The sequence below is a fragment of the Phascolarctos cinereus genome, unplaced genomic scaffold, assembly GCF_003287225.1.
Source record: "Phascolarctos cinereus isolate Bilbo 61053 unplaced genomic scaffold, phaCin_HiC Scaffold_3;HRSCAF=262, whole genome shotgun sequence".
Lineage (NCBI taxonomy): Eukaryota > Metazoa > Chordata > Mammalia > Diprotodontia > Phascolarctidae > Phascolarctos > Phascolarctos cinereus.
Window position 1 is genome coordinate 104,738,138 of NW_027555736.1, and position 25,198 is coordinate 104,763,335.

A 25,198-nucleotide genomic window follows, 5' to 3' on the forward strand; every position below is an offset into this window, starting at 1 on the left:
AAAAAAGCAGCAGCAGCAGCCTGGCCTCTTTCCTCTAGAAGTTAGGAATCTAGTTAGGAAGCCCAAACTCCCTCTCATTCATTGATTCATCAAACATTTAATAAGAAACTACTATTTATGCAATGCCTACAATAACATGCTATATTCTGAGGAAGACACAAAGTCTTGGTAACATGTAGTGCCCCCTGCTATCACACAACTTACAGTCTGGAGGTGGATAGGATAGAATCACATCCTGGCTGCTTCAAGAGTCTGAGTAAAGTTTTATGCTATTAAAGCCTAGAGCACTGCAGTGACTGCAATAACACATTACCAATTAAAATAATTCCATATCCCTTAAGTGAATTGGAGCATTCTGAGGCCCAAGGGGAAAGCTCATTTCCAGTTATGGAAGAGCGGTGTTAGAAGGACTTCATAGAAGAGGTGCCATTTGAGTTAGGGTTGAAAGGATGGAAAAGTATTCCCCAAATGGAGGTGGTCATAAAGGACATTCCAGGAATGGAGAATACTGTAATCAAAAGCAAAGAGGATAGAGAGTGTGGTGCTGTTCAGAGACCCAGGGGGGTTTGGGGTGGCAAAGGGTTGGTGCAGGGGTCAAGCAGTGGGTGGTGGAATTTAGTTAGCATGCATAGAAGAGAATGGAAAAGTAGGACAGTGACAGACAGCGAAGAGCCTTGAATGCCAGACAGGAAAGCCTTGAATGCCAAACAAAGGAGTTGGAACTTTGGTAGTAAGAAGCTGCTAAAGATATTTGAGCAGAAAAATGGTGTGACCAAATCTACTCACTAGAACAATTATTCTGGCAGCAATATCAAGGATGGATTCAAGAGGGAGAGAATGGAGAAGGGGGTGACCTGTAAGGAGGCCACTGCAATCCTCTAGGCTGGAGGTAATGAGGACCTCCACCAGGATGGTGGCAATGGAAGTAGAGAAGAGGGGGCAGATGTGAGAGATGTTGCAAACATTCAATCAACAGGAATTACTGAAAGCTTGGATATGAAGGTCATGGCAGAGGGAAGAATCCCAGATAATGCCAATGCTCTGAATGCTGGGAGACTTGCCATGGACAAAAATAGGCAAGTCAAAAGGAGAAGTAGGTTGAAGGGGAGAGATAATAAGCTTAGTTTTGGACAAATGAAATAGTGAAATAACAATAGAAGACAGTATACAATTAAGTATTAAATTGTGGGCTATCACCTAAGTGCTTCAGGAGCTCAGAGGAAGAGGAAATCAATGAGGCAGAGGGCTGGTAGAAAGGGTACAGTTCAAGTAGGCTATTGACCGAGGGGTAGGCTAGAGAGACTAGGAAGGAAAACAGGGTGTCCCAGGCATTTCTTATACTCATGTTTCTACAGCCCTGCAGGCCTACTTTGTGTGAAGCTCATATAATTACCATTTATATTGTGTATTGTAGTTATTTATATGTGGGCTATAAATTCAATAAAGAAAGAGAGGGACAATCCCTGAGGAATTTTATATTTCCCCACTCCAGCTAGTATGCTGCTTTGCACAGTGAATAAATATTAAAGAGAATTGAATCTTTAGTGAGGGAGAGGGAGAGGAATAAGAATGGGAGGATTAGGGGAAAAGGCTTGGTCATTAAAGTACTGTTGGATCTGGGTTTGAATCTTGGCTTTCTTTATGTATGCCCTTGGACAATCACTCCACTGAGCAAGCGTTTATTAATCACCTTCTGTGTTCCGGGTGCTATGCTGGGGCTATCACTTAACTTCTTTGCTCCTCGGTTTTGCCATTTTTTTTCGAGGAGTGGATAGGACTACCTGACTTCTAAGGTCCTTTCTAGAGACACTTCTAATTCTAAATCTATGATTCTCTGACCCTAACTTCTAGAGAGCATCAGCAAAGAAAACAAACCAGATGTTTACTGCTGTTTGACCAAAGCCAAACGATCCACAGTGGTCCTTGGAGTGTCCATGGTCATAGCACCAAGAGTGGCTCTGGGATCTAAATATATTCTTTCTTTCTCCAGGACTATCAAGCCTAGCAGTTGCCAGTTGTTCTTCAGATGTTTCTGACTTTGTGACCCCATTTGGGATTTTCTTGGCAAAGATACTGGAGTGGTTTGCCATCTCCTTCTCTGGCTCATTTTACAAATAAGGAAATCGAGGCAAACAAGGTTAAGTGACTTGTCCAGGGTCACACAGATAGTAAATGTCTAAAGCTGGATTTGAACTCACGAAGATGAACCTTCCTGACTCCAGGTCCAGCACTCTATCCACTGTGCCCCCTAGCTGCCTGTAGCTGTTCCCAAGATCATTCACTGCCAAAGAACAAGAGTTGATGTTTATATAGCACTTCAAGGTCTTCCAGATAGCTTACATACTCATAAGGCTCATTTGAGCCTCATACCAACTGTATCAGGTAATTACTACAGAAATAATTAACTCATTTTACTGATGAGGAGACTGAGACTCAGAGAGGTTATGTAATTTGCCTAGAATATATGTAGTACCCTGATGGGCTCATCACATGGGCTAGCTCCTACGGCCAGCTAACCATAATCAGGTTGAACATCTTATCTGTGGGGAAATGCAGAAGAGCTCACTAACTCTCCTAATGTTGCTGATTATTTGAATGACTTACTTTGGGCAAAGAAAATCAGATTCTTTCAGTAAACAACAGGGTATTGAAAAACAGATCAATGGAGTCCTTCCTTGGTTTATTTCAAACTACTTTACAGTCTATAGCTGCTAGAGGCTAAACAATATATTTAAACTCCCGATTGAGGCCCATTGTCTGAATGGGCTATTTTAAGAAGCCCATTAAAAAGCCTACTAAGCAAGTTGCCACAACCTCTCATTACTTCCCAATACTTGCCACTCATTTTGAGGATTGTAGAATTCTTAGGTAAAATATCTGTCTCCAGATTTTACTTCCTCTGGGAACCATAACTAGGATGAGGTGAGTGAGGCTTTGCCTCAGGTTGACAAAATTTATAGGGCATTGACAGTCTCTAGGCAGTCAGAAGCAATTGAGTTTAGTGCCTACTGAGCAAAGAAGAGTTAATGAAAGAGGAAGCCACCAGATTTCATCTTCTCTCTTAGTTGGTGAACCCCAGGTGAGTTTTTCTTTGGCCTGGCCTCTGCTCCCCTGACTATGTCATCTCTCACTTGCATTCTATGCTACTTGTTCTAGATACAAAAATGGCCATGATAACTCTGCCATCTATATCCCTTGGTTATTTGTTCTGCTTAAGGAAGCTGGATTTCCACAAGGGAGTAAATGTGCAGAGCTTCAGATAAATTAGAAATATCAGTATTCATTTGCCCTTAGCAAATTAGCTAGGATATTTCTCATTATTCACTTTCTCTCTCTTTAATACCTAGCCATCAACTCCCTAAAATATGACTGTTCTTTGGCTTAATCATTTCTTCACACCTGAAATAATATCTCCTAGTCAGTCAATATACATTTATTAAGCACCTACTATGTGCCAGGCACTATGCTAAGTGCTATTTTAGTGTTTCTCATATAGATACAAGCAAAACAATGAAAAGAGATAATTTCATGAAGAAAGCAGTAAACTGGGGAGATAAAGAAAGGCTTTAGTAGGAGAGAGCAGTTGAGATGAAGGAAATTAGGGCTCCTAACAGGAAGAAATGAAAAGAAAAGGCCTTCCAGGCATGGAGGAAAGGAGAAAGGCATAGAGCCCTGGATGAGAAATAGTAAGGCAAGTTTGTCTCTACTTCCATGATCAAGAACCCTGAACGTTCTTTATCTGATAATAATTTATCATTCCATCTTTCTCTTGCCTTATTCTCTTCCTAAATCTATTCTTCATCTTCACTGAGACACTGTACTTGTTCTCTCTCTCTCTCTCTCTCTCTCTCTCTCTCTCTCTCTCTCTTTCTCTCTCTCTCTCTCTGCTTTCCTTCTGTCTGATCACTCTTCAGTCTGCTTTGTTCCATCCTCATGCATGTCACACCCATTAACTGAGGATACAGCCCAAAGCTCTGGCCTAAACCTCTTTTCTCACTGCATCATTTTGCTTGGTGACTTCATTTGCTCCCATGGGTTCAATTATTGGCTTCGTAGAGATGACTCCCTAATCTATATATCCAGCCCTGGCCTATCTTCCAAACTCTCTTGAACTGTATACCTCACAAAATACCCATAAGGCTTATGGTACTTGACTTCCCATAGCCACTTTAAGCTTAACGTGACCAAAAGAGAACTCATTCTTTCTCTAGCCAACCATCCCCTCTTTTTAATCTTTCTTTTATCACTGAAAATCACCACCATCCTTCCAATTACTTAAGTCTGTCACCTCTGTGCCCTCTTGACTTCTCTCACTCATTCCACATACCCAATTCATTGCCAGATCTTGTCATACCACCACCCTAGTGTAGGTCCTCATCACCTCTCACCTAGCCCATCACTATTTTTAGGCTATTGTGTGCTGATTGCTTTCCCTATCTCAAGTCTCTCCCACTCAAATCTACCCTTCACACAGCCAGAAAGGTGATTTTCTTAAAGTGAAGATCTATGTCACCTCCCCATTCAATAAATTGCAACGGCTCTCTTTTGCTTGTAATATCAAATACGACTTCCCATGTTTGATATTTAAAGTTGTTCACAACTTGGTCCCTTCCTGTCTTTTCAGTCTACTTATATATTATATTTACTATATATTACATTATACTTAGATACTATTCTTCTCAATACTCTCTATGGTCCAGTTATACTAATACTTACTGTGCTCTTTGCACACGATGCTACATATCTCTAGAGCACTGGTTACCCTCAATATCTTGAATATATTCTCTCCTCACCTCTGCCTGCTGGAATCATCTCTTGCACGAGTTCTTTCTTGGTTGCTTAACCACTAATTTCTATCCTACTTAGAGTGTGTGTCTTATATCTATAAGCATAAACACTGTTTCATCCATTAGAATGGAAGTTCCTTGAGGGCAGGGACTTTCTATCTACTGCACTTAGCACTCTGTCTGTTACATCCATTGTTTTGGTTGTTCAGTGGTGTCCAATCTTTGTGACCCCATTTGGGGTTTTCTTGGCAAAGATACTGAAGTGGCTTGCCTATTTCCTTCTGTGGCTCATTTTACAGATGAGGAAACTGAGGAAAACAGGGTTAAGTGACTTTTCTAGGGTCACATGGCTATTAAGTGTCTGAGGTCAAATTTGAATTCAGATCTTCCTGATTCCAGGCTTGGTGCTTTACCCACCATGCCAGTTAGCTGCCCTAGTGTGGTACATAGTAGGAACTTTAAAAATCCTTGATTGATTGATTCCCTAATCAGGCAGCTGGATGGCACAGTGGATATAGTACTGGACTTGGAGTCAGGAATGCCTGAGCTCAAATTTTGCCTCAGACATTTATTAGGTATGCGACATGGGCCAGCCATCTAAGCTCTCAGCCACAATTTTCCAACCTGCAAAATGGGGATAATCATATCTCACACGGTTTGCTGTGAAGATTAAATGGGATATTTTAAAAGCATTTTGAAAACTGTAATTGATAAGTAAACGTTGGCTATTATGGTCAATGCAGTCTATACTCATCTCCTTTCTTTAAACTCCTAATACCATACAAGCTATATCTGCACTGCCCTCCTGCCTGATTCCAAAAAACAGGGCCTCCTCTGGCTGGGGTTAAGAGTTGAGTGAATCATGGATATCTTCAAAATGCCCATGGAAGAAACAAACAGCCCTTAGGGACATAATGAAGTGAGCCAATAATACCTGTCCATTCAACCAAACTACTGAATAAATGACCCTCCAGGCTGTTCATCTGCAAGTCCTTACCTCAGCACTGAAAGCAATCTGAATCTACGCATCTCCTCATGAATTAATAATAGGCAAAGGGAAATTGGGGAACACTGGATATTCCATGCCAAGTTCACTGAAACGTTGAGATAATAACATTTGAAGGGAAGGCAGCAGAAATGGCAAGATGAGTAAGCAAATATCATGCCTCTGAGGCAGGGGCTGCTTCCCCATTCCCTCAAATGCCACCCCCTCTTCTAGCTGGAGTTTCAGAAGATGAAGCTGTATGCCACAGAAACATTTGGCCTCTGCAAATAGTAGGAATTTGGTGAATTTTTACTTAAAAAAGAGGAAGCCAGTCAATGTCATGCTGGAAGAATTTCCAATTACAATCCCATTTTCTTCAATATATCTCTCACAGGGAAAAAAAAGCCCTGCCCATAACCCATTTCCTGTTCTCTATATCCCCAGCTCTGGCCTTTTACTGTAAGTCCACAGCTATCCAAATTACAAGGTATGAACTGTAAGAGACCTCCAGGGTCCTCCAGTCCCACCTATACTGGATAAACATACTGGATAAATCATCTAGGCTTTGTTTGACAGACTATGAGTATTTTTTTAAGATATGAAAATAGAAGAAATAAATTCAAAAGTAGACATAGATGAATAGAGCTATTATTATTATTTATTACTATTATTACTATTATCCCTATTACTATGGGATAAATTGAAAATAAAAGTTAAAAAACCCAAGTTGTATATAGTAGAAGCTTACAGCTTATTGTTATTATTAATTATAAGAATATTCTAAGTTTTAAAATTGGGCTTTAGGTTTTGTAAAATGCTTTACATACATGAATCCCATTTGATCCTCCCAATAAAAACTGTGCTACTACTATCATTCCCATTTTACAGATAAAGAAACTGAGTCAGAGAGAGGTTAAGTGAGTTGTCCAAGGTCAAACAGTTAATTATCTTCCTGACTCCCAGTCCAGGGAGGTAATTTTTTTTTAATATTGGAATATTCATATTGGTTAAACTTTTAGTGTGTGGTGTGTGTGTGTGTGTGTGTGTGTGTTTAAAAGCAACATATTCTACTTGGAATAGCTCTAATTGGTTAGAAATATTTCTTATATCAAGCTAAAGTTTGTACCTCTGCTACTTCTATTTCTCTTTCTGTCTGGTGGGCCCAAGCAGAAAAAGTCTAATCTCTCTTCCTCCATGACAACAATGTTCTGTCCAATATTTGAATAATGCTAGCATGCCCTACTCCCCCACCATTTCCATCACCCTCTTCTCTAGCCTAAACAGGGTGGTTATAAGGATTACATGAGATCATATAATATAGTGCCTAGCATAGTGCCTGGCACATAATAAACACTAAGATTTTAGTAAAGCCAGCCCCTGATTGTATGCTACCCAATATATGGTGAATATATTTTCCAACTAAGGCATGTAAGCAAAAATCCCTCCTGACCAAATGACAGGGCTCAAGGTTCATTTATTCATGTGAAACACTGCCTTCTCTGAGCCTCCTCATTGAAAATGAATCCCTCTCTAAAGGGACTGTACAAGTCATCAGTCTTTTAGTATGAATAAACTAACCAGATCATTTAGCTCCCTTCCAATGTTTCTACATGCAGTGAGGAAAAGGAGATAAAAGGAAATAGAAAAAAAAATAAGTATATTCTACTCCTCCACCATATTACTGAGGGCTAACATTGCCCATACCCATCACTACCCCCTGGAAAAAGGAGTTACACCCAAGGAGATGTAGTGTTCTCTCATTTTTCCTGAGTTAAGTCTGTTGTGCTCATTGGCCCTTCAGGCCTTCAACCTCTCATTCCTATTGATTTTGGGAATTATTATTTAGCCCTCTGGATTAACATAGCTTCCAATACAGCCCTAAAGTTGGGACAGAAAGAATAGCCAGGGACTCTAGATGTTGGGCCCAGATCTCATTGTAGCTGTGATGGATGGGGCTGGGCCAATAGATCTCTTTGTGATGTACAACATTCACTAATGGTGCTTCTGTATCTTTATTCTAAGAAGACCTTCTAGGGTGGCTAGGATAGGGCATACATCCATATAAATGAAAAGAGTTTTTTAAGTTTTCTAAAATAGTGCTAGGAATAAATGGCCTCAGAACACACAGAGCTCAAACTGCCTGTCTTCCCAGGCTCCTTCATAATGATATCACGGGCCCTGTTCCACTTAATAACATTAAAATAGGTTTCAGACTATGGTGGAAGAGACCTAGGAGCTGTGCGTCAAGCTTATTACAAATCTCAGTGGGAGAAAAAGATAAACAGGCGTGTTAACTCATCCCTTGGGTAAATGGTTTGAACCACAATGTGACCTCTCATAGCCACCCTGCCTGCTGCACCATATCTGAAACTGAAAAGAAATGATTAACATTTGAGATTAGGCTAACACAGAACTTAAACTATTGCCTGAAACTTTCCAGGGAATTCCAGGTCATGCAAGGATTAGTGTATCTATGGTATTGTTCAAAGGAATGCCCAGGAGAAACATAAAATCAGCTCAGATAAAGCTGAATACATAGTGATGCATGCCAAATTGGGTCTGTGAGATGGGAGGAAGGCTCAGATCAGTATAATCCTGATCTGCTAGGAAGTGGCAAAAAACCTGGGTAATGTTGACCTCAAACAACTTCACTCCGGGCTGAATATTAAAAGCAGCCCCTCAAGTTAGGATGAGACAAAGAGACGTTCAAAGTAAAGTGCATAACCTCTTCTGACAAGGCAATGATTCTGGACTGGGGAGGTCCGTGGGGGGATGGAGAGGACGGTTGTCAGCAGCTAGCCAGGAAGCAGAAAAGACCTTACAGTTTGCCCTGATATGATGTCCTCCAGACTACCATGCATTGACATCTGACCCACCAACACACCCTTAGAATCCCTGGGCCTTGCCAACAGTATTGAACCTGCAAGCTTAGGACCACACCTGGGCCTTCCATCCACTGATGTGTTCACAACCCCTATGCATTGTCTCTTCAATTTAGAATGTGAGCTCATTGAGAGGTCATTCTATTTGTGCCCTCCAAGTGTAATACAGTTCGTGGCACAAGGAAAGAGCTTATTTTTTTTTCATTCATTCATTCATTCATTCATTCACTCTACCCATCTTTGTACAGTGGCATGCTAATTTAGTCTCATAAGAAATGGCTTTTGGGAAGAGAAATTGTGAGTTGGATAAGGAACCAGAAAGTTATAAAGCTGTTTTGCCCTCGTAATGTGGGATTTCTTTCTGTAACTAGATATCTTAACAATGTTGGAAACAATTTTTAGAACAGTCATCCCAGTAGCAGGGTTCACATTACTGAAAAAGCATGGGATTTGAAACTTGCTGCTGAGAGATTTGGACCTTTATTAAAAATTATAAGACAGCATATGATTCTGGATAAATAGGACCACAATGACAAGAATAATAACTGACATTTTTAGAGTGCTTCAAAGTTCGCAAAATATTTTGCACAGATTATCTCATTTTGGCTTTACAACGAGGTTTTGAAGTAGGGAAATTGACATTTTCAATCTTCATTATAATGATAAGGAAACCAAATCTCAGAAACTGAATCAATTGCTCATGGTCACACAGCTAGTGTCAGAGGCAGGATTTGAACCCATGTCTTCTTGATTTTATACTCTATGAATTACACACAATATGTATAGAATAGTGAAGAAATCTGCCATTTTTCAGGCCAAACTCACCCCTTTTAAGGCTGGAGCAAGGTCACTGCATCACAAAACTTCTCTAACTCTAAGTTGATCCTCTTTGATAATGTTCATCATGCCTACCTTCTTTGGAGATACCTTTCATTCACTAAGAGGAACAAAGAAGTCACAGCTGCTTTGAAGGAGCTGGAATCTTCTGGTTCACTCTCTACTCTTGACTCCTCTCTGGCCTACACACCACTGCCTAAGTCATCCTCCTAATACACTGCTATGATCATGTAATTTACTCATAAAGCCTCAATGACTCCCCATTACCGTACACATGACCAACCCTGATATGCCCCTTCCGTCAGTTTGGCTGTAACTTAACTCTTTAGTTTGAGCCCCACACTATTCTACTCCATTCAATGTTCCTAGTCAAATTGGACTGTTTTCTTTCCCTTGCTCTTATCCCACCCCTCTCCTGTCTCCATATCATCACTCATGATGATCTCCAGCCTTCATTTCCATTAAAGCCCATCTTAGATGCTACCTCCTGTAAGAAGCCTGCCCTGATGTCCATAGGGGCATTTCTGGCTAAACTTGTTAGAGTTCTTTGGCTGACTATCCTTTGAGATTTTACTTTATGTCACACTCACGTACAGGACACTTCAATCATTAAACTTAAGGTATATGCTTGACTCTAATTTTTTTTTTTTGGCATGGCAATTAAGTGACTTGCCCAGAGTTATACAGCTGGTGAGTATCATGGTTTTGAGGCCGAATTTGAACTCATGTCTTCCTGACTCCAGGGCCAGTGCTCTATTCACTGTCCCACCCAGCTGCTGTTTAAGATGTATTCTGGAAGGCAAGAACAATGCCTCTTGTTTCTTTATATTCCCAGCACCTAGGAGAGTGAGAATTTAATAACTTTTTGTTGAATTGAAGTGAAGAGACTAATGCAGTTTGAGGGGTTCAGGGAGGCCCCCAAGGACCAAAGTACAGGACAGGGTTATCTGGAATGAATTCACAAACTCAAGCATTCTTTAAGTTAAGTTGGCAAAGGTTTATTGTTATGCTATTCAGTGGGCAAAAATTCTTAAGGAACATTAGAGAGGTATAGTTAAAGTTCATATAGGAAAAACTATAGTAAAACAGGTGCCAAGTACTCTAATTAGGTGATTCAGTGCAGGATAAGGGAGTGGTTAAGAAGGAACACACTTTTTTTGTACCTACTATGGAGGCATTTTACCCAAAGTTCACCAGGAAAAGCCCAAAGTGGGGCCACATGGAGGTGTGGTTTTAGGTCTGCTATGTCACTAAGTTAACTAGCGGATCAGGGCCAACAGAGGATTATCCAGTTTGCCACCAATCAATGTCTTATTTAACAAGACAGATGTTGAGAGTGTACCTATATCTTAAGTCTAGGATATACATAATGAGGAGTCCAGGATGCATGTAACGGGGTAAGGACTTGGTATAGAGAGTCCGGTGGGTACCAAATATCTTTATGATACAGTACAAAGCCAGTTCAAACTAATAATTTCTACAGGTGTGGTTTGTTACTATACCAAGGAGAAAGATAAGTGTTTTTCTGGGGCCCACTTATAAGTAATTGCTAGACATAGTGTCCTTGGGCTGGGAGAAACTGCCAGGGATAGTGTTTTTGGGACTAGAGAGAAATATAATCTTGGAATTGGCGTCTGAGCACAGGCAACCAAGCATCCCATCAAGATGACATTGGTCTCTTCAGATTGACTACCCTTTTCTTTCTCATAGGAATTATTTTGGTTCGTATGGCAAGAATTTGATGCTCAAGAGCATCCTGTTCTTTGGCTGAATCCCTTACAGAAGTTTAGGCTATAAGAACTTACCTCTCCTTTTTCTGCAACACTTAAATCTATTTTCCTGAAATCTAGCGTGTGAATCATACCATGCCTACTTTTACTTTTTGTTATTTTAAAATAATGAGCTAATGCATACCCTATAAAGTTTCCCTGTTATCCACTTTAGGAATGAATTCCTTCTTATTGTTCCACAGGAGTAGTTCTTTTCACTGCCTCTTCTATCTTTTGAAAAATAAGATCATCACCAAGGGAAGTCAACACTTTATTAAATGATCTGTTTTTGGTCAAGACTAAACTCAAGCAAATCTGTGTATAGTCTAATATGTGGGATTTGTTAACTATTTCTGGACCTCATCATACTCCCCCTGCTTCTGGCTGGGCTATCTTTACTATACAGCAACCACAACATTGCCATATTTCTTCCTTTTTTGATCCCAAGCCAAATGTTTCTCATGATGTTTTTCCTCCCTGCCATTCAAAGATTTCCTCAGACAAGAATGTGTGGCATAATGACAGTCCACTGTCCACTTTATCTAATCTGTTCCTTTATGAATAAGGTATAAGGTTACACTGCTATGTTTTACCCGTGAGTCAAATAGAGTCAAGTCTCAATTACACCTAGAAGTCAAATTTACCTCCTTTCATTAAAATATTTAGTTCCCTTTATTATTAACCTTCAGTGCATTTATTTAGATGAATGAGTATTACTATTTTTCCTCTCTGTGGATAACATTTCTTGTGAATTACTGGGTATTTCCTCTGCTTTTCTTTTATACATAATCCATATATATCATACATCAAACATAATCCAGTACTACTGGGTTTAGCAAAAACATGTATGTGGCCAGTTTGTTGGTTTTTTTACTCTCTCCCCATCCATTATCAGTATAAAGTCTTCTTTAATGTATCTTCAGTTTAAGAAAAACATTCATTAAATTTGTAGCTAAAAATAATCTCATTTAATGTCCTTATTTTACAGATGAGGGGACTGAAGCTCAAAGAGTTAAAGTGAACTCCCCAAGGACACACAAGTCGTAAGTAACAGAGCTGAGATTCAAACCCAAGTCCTTTGATACTGAAGGCAGCTCATCCACCCTACATCATATCTCTGCTCCTGGCACTTGTTAACATTGTACTCTGATACACTCCATCCCTGGACCAGAGCCTGTTACTCCAGTATCTTAAGCCTTATCCAAAAATTCAAATCCCATTTCCTAACACCATCTTCTCAATCAGCTGTTTACTTTCCACAGCTAAATTTCTCTTCTAACTCTACCTTCAAACAGCACCAGTTGTGAAAATCCATTCTGTGCCTGCTAACGTTTTCAGTTTCTTAGCTAAGACTTTGTAACACTTAAAGATGCTCCCTACTGGCATCCACACTGATTGTAAGGCTTAACAAGTCTTGTGAGGCTCTCCATTACATTTCAATTTTACACAGAACTGGCCCTCAGCATGGAGCTGACAGGCCCCCATGACTCATCTCTCCTTCCTGTGAAGAACACTTGTTAGGTATCCTCCCTCCTGGAAGGATCTTCATTGTTATTATATGGAAGGAATATGAGAAGACAGAAATTCCTCAGATGGTGTAGATCCACCCTGTCTTCACAATAACTTAAAACCATTCTCCAGTCCCAGTGGTTCCACAGTTTTGTTTTTGGTTTATTGTTTTTCTTTTTCCTTATTCTATCTTTTTTGGCAAGTTCTTTCACTTGCCAACCTCCTGAAATACATTAGGATTTCCTTCTGACTTATTTTCCCCTATTTATCTCAAAGCACATCTTCCATTCTTTCCCATAATACTTCAAATTGATAAGCTGGAGACCAGCAAAGTTTCTCCCAGACCTTCCACCTGTCCTTACAGGGAAAAAGAGCCAGACTCAGCACTCTACATGTAAGTAATTTTCGCTTGGCACTTGAAGAACCATAACAAGAGTACATTCTCTGAAGGTCACTGGAACATTCCCTCTGCCCTCTGTGCTGGCTAAAACCGAAGTCCTCAGTTTTCGCTTATCTTTGCCAATTCTTCCTGTTAAATGCCACGATAAACTTCATGTCTGTCATGCCAAGTCTTTTCATGAGGGCTCCTAAGAAAGGCATTTTATAGCAACCCTTCCCATTCTTTCAGTCTTGATCTCTTCAATATTAGGCCCTAATTGTCCAAGTTTTTTCTACAATTAGCTGATTCCAACTAACACCCTAATGCAATTGTCCTCAATTGCTATCTGAAGGAAGGCTGTCTGAAAAAATTAAACTTGTCACTTCTTGTTTTGCCTTTTGCCTCTTCTCAATGCACATTAGTCATTAGAAGGTAATATGGGGTGTCCCAAAAGTCTTGGTGCAATTTTAAGCTTTAGCATCTGAAACCAAAAACCTTAGCTACTATGCTTTCATAGCTCAAAACTGCACAAAGTCTTTTTGGACACCCCTTACATACTCTTGGTTCTTCATGATGCCACAGATCCCATTTGATTAATTATATAGTCTGGTTACCTAAAAGTTATTAATTATAGCATAGGCTTTTTTTTCCTCCAACACAGGTAAACAATTTCAAAAGAATTTAAATACACAGCAAAATGTTTAACACCAAGTCATAAATGTAAAGCTGGAAGGAATGTTAGGGGTCATCTAGGCCTCTCCTCCCCAGCCCCTATATTTTACAGATGAGGAAACTGAGACCCAGAGAGTTTAAGTGACCTCCCAAGGCTACACAGGCAGTAAGTCACAAAACAAGGATTCTAACATGGATCCTCTGATCCTCTAAATCCAATGCATCTCCCTAAATGACACTGAATTCCATGGGAAATAACTGAATCTCTGAAAAAATCAGATGACAGCTCAGTATTTTGCAGGCCAGAGTACTTGGCTTGGTCTTAAGAAGATCTGAGTTCAAATCCTCCCTCAGACTCCATGTGACTCTGGGCAAGTCATTTAATTTCTCTCCGCCTGATTCCCCATCTGGAAAATGGAGAGGTCATACCCAATGGCCTCCAATATTTGTTTCAGCTTTAAATTTATTATTGTATGATTTTATCAGACAGAAGTATAGAAGGTTGGACTGACTCAATAGATCTTGCGATGTAGTATGGAAAGCGCTTTTAAAAAATCCTTGATTTCACCTTGTTTCTGTCACATATTTCATAACAATTCAAATAAGAAAAAAAAAGAATTCTATTCTCTAAGCTTCATGGTCCTTTGTTGAACTCGAATGAGCTGGGAGTTTACCACTGACATTCCCTCATTAATTTTCTCAAAATGCTTTCCTTTGGTTTTCACAACCCCAGGAGGCAAACATAACATCTGTCAAAATTCCCATTGTATTATTCTCCCATTTTATAAATGGAGGATTGAGGTCTGAAAAAATGTTGAGACCTAAGGTCACAGAGCAAGTCAGTGATCAGAGTAGGGTTAAAACTCAGATTTTCTGGGTTCCTACTGCACCACCAGCATTACTCACGTCATTATCTGTGTCTCCACACCTGGATCCACCAGAGACCCATCCACGAAGAGTGGAGCCGAAGTAAAACCATACTTGTCCCAGGAGCTCCCCTCATCGAAACTCACCCTGGGTTGGAAACAAACACATGGAGGAAACAACTGAAAATCAAGCCATGTAGTTCTATCATCATTTCACAGATTATTAAATTCTTTTCTACATCCTGTGCTCTGGCAGTGTGGATTATCAGCAGGCATTAATCTTTTCCATCTCCCCATATTATTGTGAGATTTGATCAAAAAACGTACTTCCTGGCTCAGGCAAGGACTGCGTCTGATCAGTGAAAGCAATGAAACATATTAAAATTCAAATGCCGAAACAGAGAAGGTAGCTGGTGGACAAAGCGTCACGTCTCAAGCACCCAGACTGAAACCAGAGGTGCAATTTACACTAGAATCAATCTAACCCTCCATGTTTCTGACATAGATAAATTGAGTAGTGCAGAGTGTACCCTATGGGAAAGGGGTATGTGTCTTTCAGATGAAACTTTAAGAAAAGCAATTTCCTGTTTGTTCAGAATGGGTGTTAAGGTTGCCACCCACACATACAGTGGCACATGCTGTTGGCCGAGCACCATGACTTCTTTATTGCACTTCAGAGCATAAGCAATGTGTATTAGCATAAAGGGGAGAGACTAATCAATTCTAAGCCCTTCTTCCTAGCTTCCTTTTCTTATTCAAAGGTGAGTAACTTCAGCCCCATTTAACCACAGCAATTACCAGACCCTTCCAGAGGACCTTTCTCAAGCTCCAAATGAATTTACCCAAACTTGATTCACCATATCATTGGTGTTCTACCCATGGGAGTCTCCCATCTCCATTTTTTTTCCCTATGTGCTCAAACTCTTCACTTCCCTTTATCTCTGTTTTTCATCAAGATCAACCTTGCCCCCTTATTCTTTTTTCTGAAATCATATAAAAATAACACTGAGTTATTCATTCTTCTACAGTAGCCAGCATACTACAGGGAACATTCCTGTGCTTTGAGCATGCTGTGAGGATTGTGTCTGTAAATGGAGAGCAAACAGCCTTCCATAACAGTTTATTTGCTCCTAAATTATCTGTTTCTGTCTTGATTTCTAAAGAACTGGTCATTTCAGCCCTTTGCATAATAGGTACCTGTACTGTGAGGGCTAGAAAGTAATCCCAGCCAACTGAGAGAGACTGGGGAAATTTGACTCCTTTTCTAGGCAAATGTACTTCTCATTTCAGAAATGAACAATGAGGCCCCAGTCTTATAGGATGCTGCCTTTCCTTCCATACATAGTACTTGAGTGCAACTCCTCAAATGATCATTAAAAAAGGATGACTGGAAGAGAGATGGTTGTTTAAATGAATACCATAGCCAACAGCTAGTCATCTACATCCAGAAGGATCATAAAGACCAGGTAGCATTAGCCCCTTTCACCTTTCAAGTCAGAAATGCTGTATTTCTGAGGGCAAAGCGTTTTTTTTACCAAAAGTCACTCTCCTAGAAAGAGACTACCTCAGGTATATGTGTCCCTCTCTCCCAAGCCTTGTTTTTAGTCCTTCCTCAGGTCAATATTTGGGTTTCACATTTAGAGAGCACATTTACAAACCCATTAGACCTTGGTTGAGAAGTAGTGCTTGACCTCTGATGGAAGAAACTTCTAAAGTAAAGCCATCCAGGAAAAAAAAAAATCTCTGGAGGAAAAAATACTCACTTGAAAATCAAGCCCCCATATCTAAGTTCCTGGGGCAGGTAGGTAGCACAGTGGGTAGAGTGACTGGCCTGGAGTCAGGAAGACTCCTCTTTCAGAGTTCAAATCTAGCCTCAGACACTTACTAGCTATGTGACCCTGGGCAAGTTACTTCACCCTGCTTGCCTCAGTTTCCTCATCTATAAAATGAGCTGGAGAAGAAATGGCAAACCACTCCAGTATCTTTGCCAAGAAAACCCCAAATGAGGTCACAAAGAGTCAGAGATAACTGATAAATGAACAACAACAACAATCTAAGTCCCTGAGCCATCGTGATTTGACACTTGTGAGTACAGGTTCTATAAGACTTGTTATATTAAAATTCTGGTGAGCAATATTTATCAATTCTTCATTTTCAAGCCAACAAGACATATTGAACAGTGTCACATTAGGATCCATTTTAGGAGCTGCTCTATTCAATATTTTTGTTAACCTGAATGAAGGAATTGAGAATATGTTTGTCAAATCTACAAGCAGAACTAGATGAGAGGGATTTGCCAATACTCTAGAGACAGAAATAAAATTCAAAATGACTTCCCTGGATTGGCAAGATGGTCAATGAATGAGATGGGGATGAAATCCAATAAGATGGTCCACATACTGATAAATAAAATAAACTAAAACTACTAAGCACACAAATACAGGATAAAGGAAAATGGATTAGTCATTAATGTAAACCAAAAGAGGGTTTAGGGTCATGCTCAACTACAAGTTAACAATAAGCCAAAATGGTGCTATTGTAAAAAGATTAAGCTACTGTGGTATTAGGGAGGGCTACAAAGAGTATGGTGTGTACAAAATTAAACAAGCTAGTCTTCCATTATGGTCTGAATTAAAGAAGTGTGCCTACTTTAAGGGATATGGAAAACTGTCATTGATGATGAAAGAGAGGAAAAACAGGTCTTGCTAGAAAGAATTATTTGAATTTGGGTCATTTGTCCTGGGAAAGAGTAAGTTGTAGAGTGAATTAATTAAGGTCTGTAAATATAAGATGAGGATGCTAAGTAGTTGTTCTTACTATTTGTGGAAGACCAACCAAGAGGAAATGGATTTTAATTAAAGCAAAAGAGGCTGTAGTTGAACATAATGAAAGGTATGACTGTCAAGATGAAAGATTAAAGATGAACAGAATTTAGAATGCTTGATTGAGAAAGGCTATAATGTGTTCACTCTTTAAAATTTTCAAATACATCAATAGAAAACTATGTCTTGAATAGTTTAGGTAGTCATCTACCAGAGGGCATAGAAGATTCCTTCTAGTTCCAAGATTCTATAATTTTATGTTTAATTCCAGACATAACCTTTCAAGAGAGTATTGACAAAATAAAGAGCAATTTAGAAGGGGGAAACAGCAAAGGAAAACAGAAACCACAGACTATGAACAAAGATTGAATGAGCTGGTAATCTTTAGCCTGGAGGATAGAAGATGATTTTGTCATCTAATAGCTGAATGCAGAACTAAAGCAAATGGGCAGAATTTATAAGCATGCAAATTTCAGTACAAAGATTGCTCTTAAAATCAAACCAGTCAGTTTGAATTAGTAGTAAGCTCTCTATTACTAGAAATACAAGAACAAAGGTTGGACGACCATTTGTCAGGAATGTTACAGAAAGCATTCCTGAACTGGGTAGGAAGTTGGACTAAATGATTTCTAAGTTCTCATCCTGCTGTAAGATTCTCTGGTTCTACATTATTACACTTTTTACCAAAGCAAAACAAACAGAATGAAAAATTAAAAACCACTTCAAAACAACTCTTCAAAACACTAAAGAAAAGGATACCTTGTACTGCCACTAGAGAAAGAGCTACATTCATGAAATTATCCAGGTTTGAGACAACAGGTGAAATCTATCATCCAGGTTTTCTCTTGAAGTGTGGAGATGACATGAAGATACTTGGAATTTTCCCATATAAGTCCAGACCTCAGCAGTAGGCATTTCTGGGCATCATTATTTCTATACTAATGCCACCTCCATCAAAGCCCTAGTGCTAATGGCCATTTTTGGATGAACACAAGCACGTGAAGGGTCAGGAGATATTTTCATCCCCCCCTCCAGGAGCATTCCTTGAAAGAAGACACTGACAGCTCATTGCAGCTAAACAAACAGCCACGGATCCTCTTGACGATTAGGAACACTGTCTGTGGTCATTCTTCATCGGAGCACAGCTGGACTCTGTGGGGCTATATTGTGTTTTTCACAGTAATGCTTTTAAAATACAAAGGTAAAACTTGATGGAAGCTCGCTTGCCTGCAACAGCACTTAGGTTCCAATATCTATTTATCTAAATGCAGGTATTCAGAAACAGACTGAGTTGTGGGCCTACCTATGCTTTCGATTTGTAAGGAAGAACACACCTTATTAGCCTAGCTCAAGCTCCTTCAGCTTTTCAACTATAAACCACTATTTTCTTCTGAAGGCAATTTAGTTATCTAAATCTGAGAACTGCTATGATTAAAATGTGTGTGCAGAGCTGGAAAGAAGGGCAGTACTTTTTTCTCTTACACTCCCACAGGTACCATTACTGAAAAAAAAAATTAATAGCCATACCAATATGGAACAATGAGCAAATTAATTAATCTCTCCTTACATAACAAATAATCTCATTACCTAGAGGGGTTAACTCCATCAGAAGACATTGTGTTTACATTTCATAAGTCTAAGAAGGTACTTTACACTATGTAGGTAAAATTAACTAAAATGTTAATGGAAAGGTTTGTTATTATAATTTAAAACAAAACTTAAATGCAGTATATAGGCTCTGGAATTGAGGTGCAGACACAAAAATGATTTAATTTGTTAGTTTTATTCTGCTGCACATATTTTCTGACACTCAGCTGTTAGTTTTGTAATTACCGCATATAACAATTTGTACAAGAGAAAGAGAAGGGAAGAAGCAAAACGATGACACTCTCAAGGTCTCTCTTAGGAACTCTGGAATCGATTGTGTGACATGGAGACATTGGCACAGGACCGCCCAGCAAGGCATCCCCTCATCAGAGGAGGGGCTATGCTCTATGAGCAAAGCAGAATTGAAATAGCTCAAAAGAAACTCGAGATGCTCCAAGTTAGAGAACCCACCCCAAAAGTTCACATGGGTTATCGGTGCCCAAACTGTGGTAGAGCATTCTGGGCTCTTTTTGGTCTGATCAATAACATAACATAGTGATCTCATTTGGTCCTCTTCGAGAACAAAGGACAGTCAACAAACCAACATGTAAAGCAAAGCATGCTTATGTGTGAACAGTAGTACAGGGTCCCTACCCAAGTTTGGAGAATTTAGGGCCAACTACCTTACCAACGTATTTTGAAAGAGAATAGGATAGCAATTCAAATATCAAATTATCTCTAACTTGAGTTAAAAACAAATAAAATCATAAACTATATGAGCAAGGACACATTTTTTAGTCATAGGCAAGCTTATGGACCCCTTTTCTCAGAATGTTTTTAAATGCACAAAATAAAATAGACAGGATTACAAAGGAAACCAGTTATACTGAAATACAGTTATCAAAATATTTTAAAGAGTTCGAAGAACTCAGATTAAGAAACCCTGCATTAGAGGTTCTAAAAATACTGCTTTTATGATTTTGAAAACCAGAAGAACTAGGGCAGTTCAAATCAAAGCTAATAGCCCTTATGGCTTTAAAGGGCCACATAATGATTCAAGTTCCATTTAGCTCTTCACAGTGAAGGGCATTATTTTGCAAATGAGCAGGGCTGTGGATATAAGCCATGATAGTTAAAGCATAAATGCTCAGGCATGCAGCACAGCTAGGAAGTGTTTTTTCCCCCTCCTAAAAAGCAACATCACATGGGATATTAGATGTAGAATTGGAAGTGAAATTAGAGATCATCTGGACTATTCCCTTTCAGTTTACATATGAGGAAAGTGAGGCCCAGAGAGATTAAGTGATTTACCCAAGGTTACACAGGTTGTAAGTGGGAGAGCTGGGATGTGAATTTATATTCCACGGCTCTAAGCTCATCCTTCTTTCTACTGTACCACACAGAGTCCCAGCAGATAACACCCCTCCAAAAGTCCTCCACTTATTGTGCTGTTTACTCAACAGAGTAATATAGAACTTACTTTCACACTTTCCCCCGAGAAAAGACACCTTCATTTTTCTTCAACTCATTGACCTTTCTGCGCTAAAGACACAAAATCAGCCAAGCAGACTTGTGCTCTTCCTCCCAACAGAGAGAAGAGGCAGGTGTGTATGAAGGTAAAGTTAACTTTGTGGTGAATGTCTCTCCATCCCCCTCCTCCCCTTTCTGGCCTGGCTGTAAGGCCTCCATGTGGGAGCTATTTCCACCCCAATCCTAAATTCCTGATTTTTCTGCTCCATTTCCATTCCTATCCTGCATGAGCACAAGTCCTTATACGTGTGACTCAAGATGTGGCAGTCCCAATACCTCTTCCTTCTGGAGCTAACTACAAACAAACAAACGAACAAAACCATTCAGGACCCACATAAAGCTATAGAAGGCACAAGTCCTTAGCAGCAGCAGCAGCAGCAGGGTAAAGAGATTTCTACCTTTTCTATGCAGGGAAGTAAAACAACCTTTAGTTTCTTTGGAGGTTTTACCGTTTAACAACTCCAGAATCCATTCAGTCTAATTCATTAGCTGATTATGTTCTTTGGAAATTGTACAAAACTGAGGGGCGTCTTCTAAATAACAAGTTAAGCTTAGTGTAAGTAGTACAGGTGTCTTCCCCCCACCCCCAAACACACAAACATATGCATACATACATACACACAGAGTTTCCTATAAAGGGAACATCCTTTCAGAATGATTAATAATTAAGGAAGTATCCAAAGCAATATTTTAATTTGTTTACTTATTTGCAACTTGAAAGGTTTCTAAGGCAATCCAGAAAGCCATTATGATTATCATAAGATCACAGATTTAAAATTAGAAGGAATTTCAGAAGTCATCTAGTCTAATACCCTCACTGTACAGATGGGGAAACTGAGTCCTAGGGAGATTATGACTTGCCCAATTATCGCAGTGATTGTAAGCCTCAGAGCTAGAATCTGAATTCAGTTCCTCTGAATCCTGAGTTTTTGCTCTTTCCACCACACCCACACTACCTTCCTTCACTTCTCTGCTCAAAAATCTCTAATGACTTCTTACACGCTAAAAATCAAATTCTTTAGCATTTGTGGTATACAAGGTCCTCCGAAAAATGGCCATTTGGAAACCTAGAGGACTGAATGTCTACCCTTAATTCCTGCTATGCAAAAACAAAACCAAAAACATCTATTATCACATACTACATGCCTTCCATTTGCACCATATTATGGACTGGGAATATGAAACAAAATGAAACAGTACTAGCCCTCAGGAAGCTTACTAACTATGGTGGGGATACAATATGTGGTCAAAATACATGTATATGTGATCCTATAAGGAGGAGAGAACCAGGCCTAGCAACTACGGGGATCTAGAAAGACTTCCCGTGGGAGGCTGTAGTTGATCTGAGCCTTGAAGGGAGCTAAGGAGTCCAAGAGGGAGAGGTGAAAAGGGAATGTATTACAGGCATTGGTGACAGCCTTTGCAAGGACATCAAGGAAGGTGGTAGAACCTTGATTTTAGGGAACCAGAATATAGGCCATTCTGGATGGAATGTTGAAATTATGAATGTAGTAAACCTAGAAAAATAGACTGGAATCACAATGTAAAGGGTTCTAAAAGCCAAGCTGAGAAATTTTTATGTCATCTAGGTGGTGTAATAGACAAGGTGCTGGACTTTGACTTAGAAAGGTCTGAGTTCAAACTCTACTTCTGACACTTACTAGCTGTGTGACTCTTGGTAAATCACTTAACCTTTCTTGGTCTTAGATCCCTCACCTGTAAAATGAGGATAATAATAGTACCTATTTCATAGGGCTGCTGTTGAAGAACAAATGAAACAACATATGCAAAGTATTTGTAAAGCCTAAAGTACTATATAATAATAATAATAATAGTATTTTATATAGTACTATTATTGTTATTTTATTTTAACTTTTAAATAAATGTTTGTTTATAAATATTTCTATAAAATATTTTATAAAAATTTATAAATAGAATTATTTAATAAATTAGATATTATTTCTTATTCTAAAGGCAATAGGGAGTGACTGAAATTTTGAGCAGGGGAAGAACATGATCTATGCTGATCTTTCTGCCTTGGCACCTCTATCAAGGATGCTTTGGAGAAGGGAGGGAGAGTCTCTGCTCCTTCACTCATGTTGTTCTTTCTGCCCAGAAAATCCCATCCACCCATTTGAAGTACTGGAAACTTTAGTAAATGCTCATGGGGTACATGCATGCTATCTTGTACTTGGTGAATCTGTTTGATATCTTCATCTAAAGTAAAAGAGTCTAGAGGGCAATACCTGTCTAATGCTTCCCTGTATTCCCCATGACATGAAATACAGAGCAAGTGAAATTGAAAGACATTCTTTAAAGGGGCTACCTGTTCCATCATCTCCATATTCAGCTAATCTCATGGAGGATTTGCATTCCCTAAAGGTCAGGGATTTTAATTGTCAGATTGAACTGGTTTTAAAAAACAGCTCATTCTTGAGTTAATCTGGCACCTTTATTACTAAAGGCTCAAGGGATTGCAAGCATCTCTCTCATTAATTTTCCCCCATACCCTTTCTGAGAAGTCAGCTGCTGCTGCTAATGATTATCCCACTTAACAGATGCCAAAGCTGAGGGAGTAATTCCCAAGGGGACTGAGAGAGTAGGTTGAAGACCTGAGGTCTTGGGATCCTACCTGCCTTCCTTCCTCCTTCCCGTCCCCTATCAGAATACAGTGTTTCTCTGAGATATCTTTAGACAAAAAAGAGTCCCAGAATCTTATTATTATTGTTACTGAATACAGAACCCGTAAAGACTGCAATGTCTCTTGACCACAAACTAGAATTTGTGATGTTCTTTAAAACCTGCCTCAAGGCCCACCTTTCTCAAGCAGACTTCCCTAACTGACCCTACCCTTCGCCTGCTACATACCTAAGTTGGTGTTTCTAGAGCATGTGAGAAAGACCTCAATGGTCATCTAGACGAACCCACACAGATAAAAGAATAATTTTCACTAAAGACCTTATAAATAGTCTTCCAGCTGACACTTGATGACCTCCACCATGGTCAGCCCACTCTGATTTCAGATCATTCTAATTGTTAGTGATTTTTTTTTTATAGCAACCTCAAATTTACCTCTTTGCAATCTCTATCCATCACTCCTGGTTCTGGTCTCTGGGGCCAACCAGAGCCAGTTTAATCCCTCCTTCCCATATTTGAATACAACTTTCATTCCCTAAAGTCTTCTCTCCCTAATGCTAAACATCTCACTACTTCATCAATGTTGTTCCTAAAATGTGACACCCAGAACTGAAGAGACTATACCAGATGTGGTCTGACAAGAGCAGAGTATAAGACTTTCACTTTCTTATTTCTGGGGGTTATACCAAAGCCAAGGTATAAATTTAGAAGGCATTCATGGCACAGACCTCAGGCAACATTGAAACAACAGGACTCATCACATAATTATTAAGAATAATCAGTTAAAATAAGAAGCTACCATGCCAGTTGGATGAATTATTCTCTCCCTACCCCAATCTCATTCTCTTCCTCCACCCGTAGTTCAACTGACATCTCTTCATATCACTTGCCCTGGAGATTTTCCATGGCTGCAAAATGTCCTAGTTATGGTTCTGGCTATGCTCCCCTTATTGCAACCTATCAGCTTCCTTGGATACTCTGTTAATTCATATAGAGCTTGTAGTCCACTAAAACTCATAAAACTTTTTTTTCAAACAAACTACTATCTATGCTTCCCCATATTGTTCTTTTAAAGTCAATTTTTTGAACCCAAGAATATGAGTGTATTTATTACCATTCTATTTCATCTTATTAGATAAAACCAAATGGTCTAGCCTGTCAAGATCTCTTAAAATCCTTGTTCTATCATCCAGTGAATTGGCTGTTCTATCCACCTTCGTACATCTACATATTTCACAAACTTTCCAAGTATGATCTTATGCAAGTCACAAACAAAAACATTACATAACAATTAAACTGAAGTAACTAGGTGGCACAGTGGATAGAGAGCTGGTCCCAAAGTCAGGAAGACCTGAGTTCAAATGCAGCCTTAGACATTTATACCAGTGGGACTCTAGGCAATTTATTTAACCCTTGTTTGCCTCAATTTCTTCAAGTGTAAAATGGGGATAATCACAGTACCTGCCCTGCAGGATTGCTGTGAGGATCAACTGTCTCACATGTAATAAAAACTTAATAATGCTTATTTCCCTCTATCTTTCCTCCCCACCCATAAGAGAGATAAGCTGCTAAGCACAGATTACTGAGGCACTCCATTGTAGACATCCTTGCAAGTCCATTGATGGTTACTCTCTGGGGTACAACTCAAGCAATTCTGGGTCCATCTAATTGTACTATCACTGAACCTCTCTCTCTCTCTCTCTCTCTCTCTCTCTCTCTCTCTCTCTCTCTCTCTCTCTCTCTCATTCAGAAAAATAGGGGAGAAACTTTATCAGATGCTTCATGAAAAATATGTCAAATTGCATCTTCAGCATTAGCCTGATTAGTCAAATAATTACAAAAAAAAAGAAATCAGTTTGATCTAGAATGACCTGTGCTTATAAAACTGTGCTATAAAACCTTTACAAAAACTGACCAGGCATTAGGGTATAAAAAT

General features: G+C 39.4%; 1 protein-coding gene across 1 annotated transcript in view; it reads right to left on the minus strand.

Moving 5' to 3' along the window:
• Positions 1-25,198, minus strand: part of SORCS3 (sortilin related VPS10 domain containing receptor 3) — a 670,210-nt gene that overhangs the window by 70,112 nt on the left and 574,900 nt on the right. Inside the window, exon 14 of the mRNA XM_020987979.2 lies at positions 14,727-14,834. Within this exon, the coding sequence (XP_020843638.1) occupies positions 14,727-14,834 (108 nt within the window). The remainder of the gene's footprint in view (positions 1-14,726; positions 14,835-25,198) is intronic.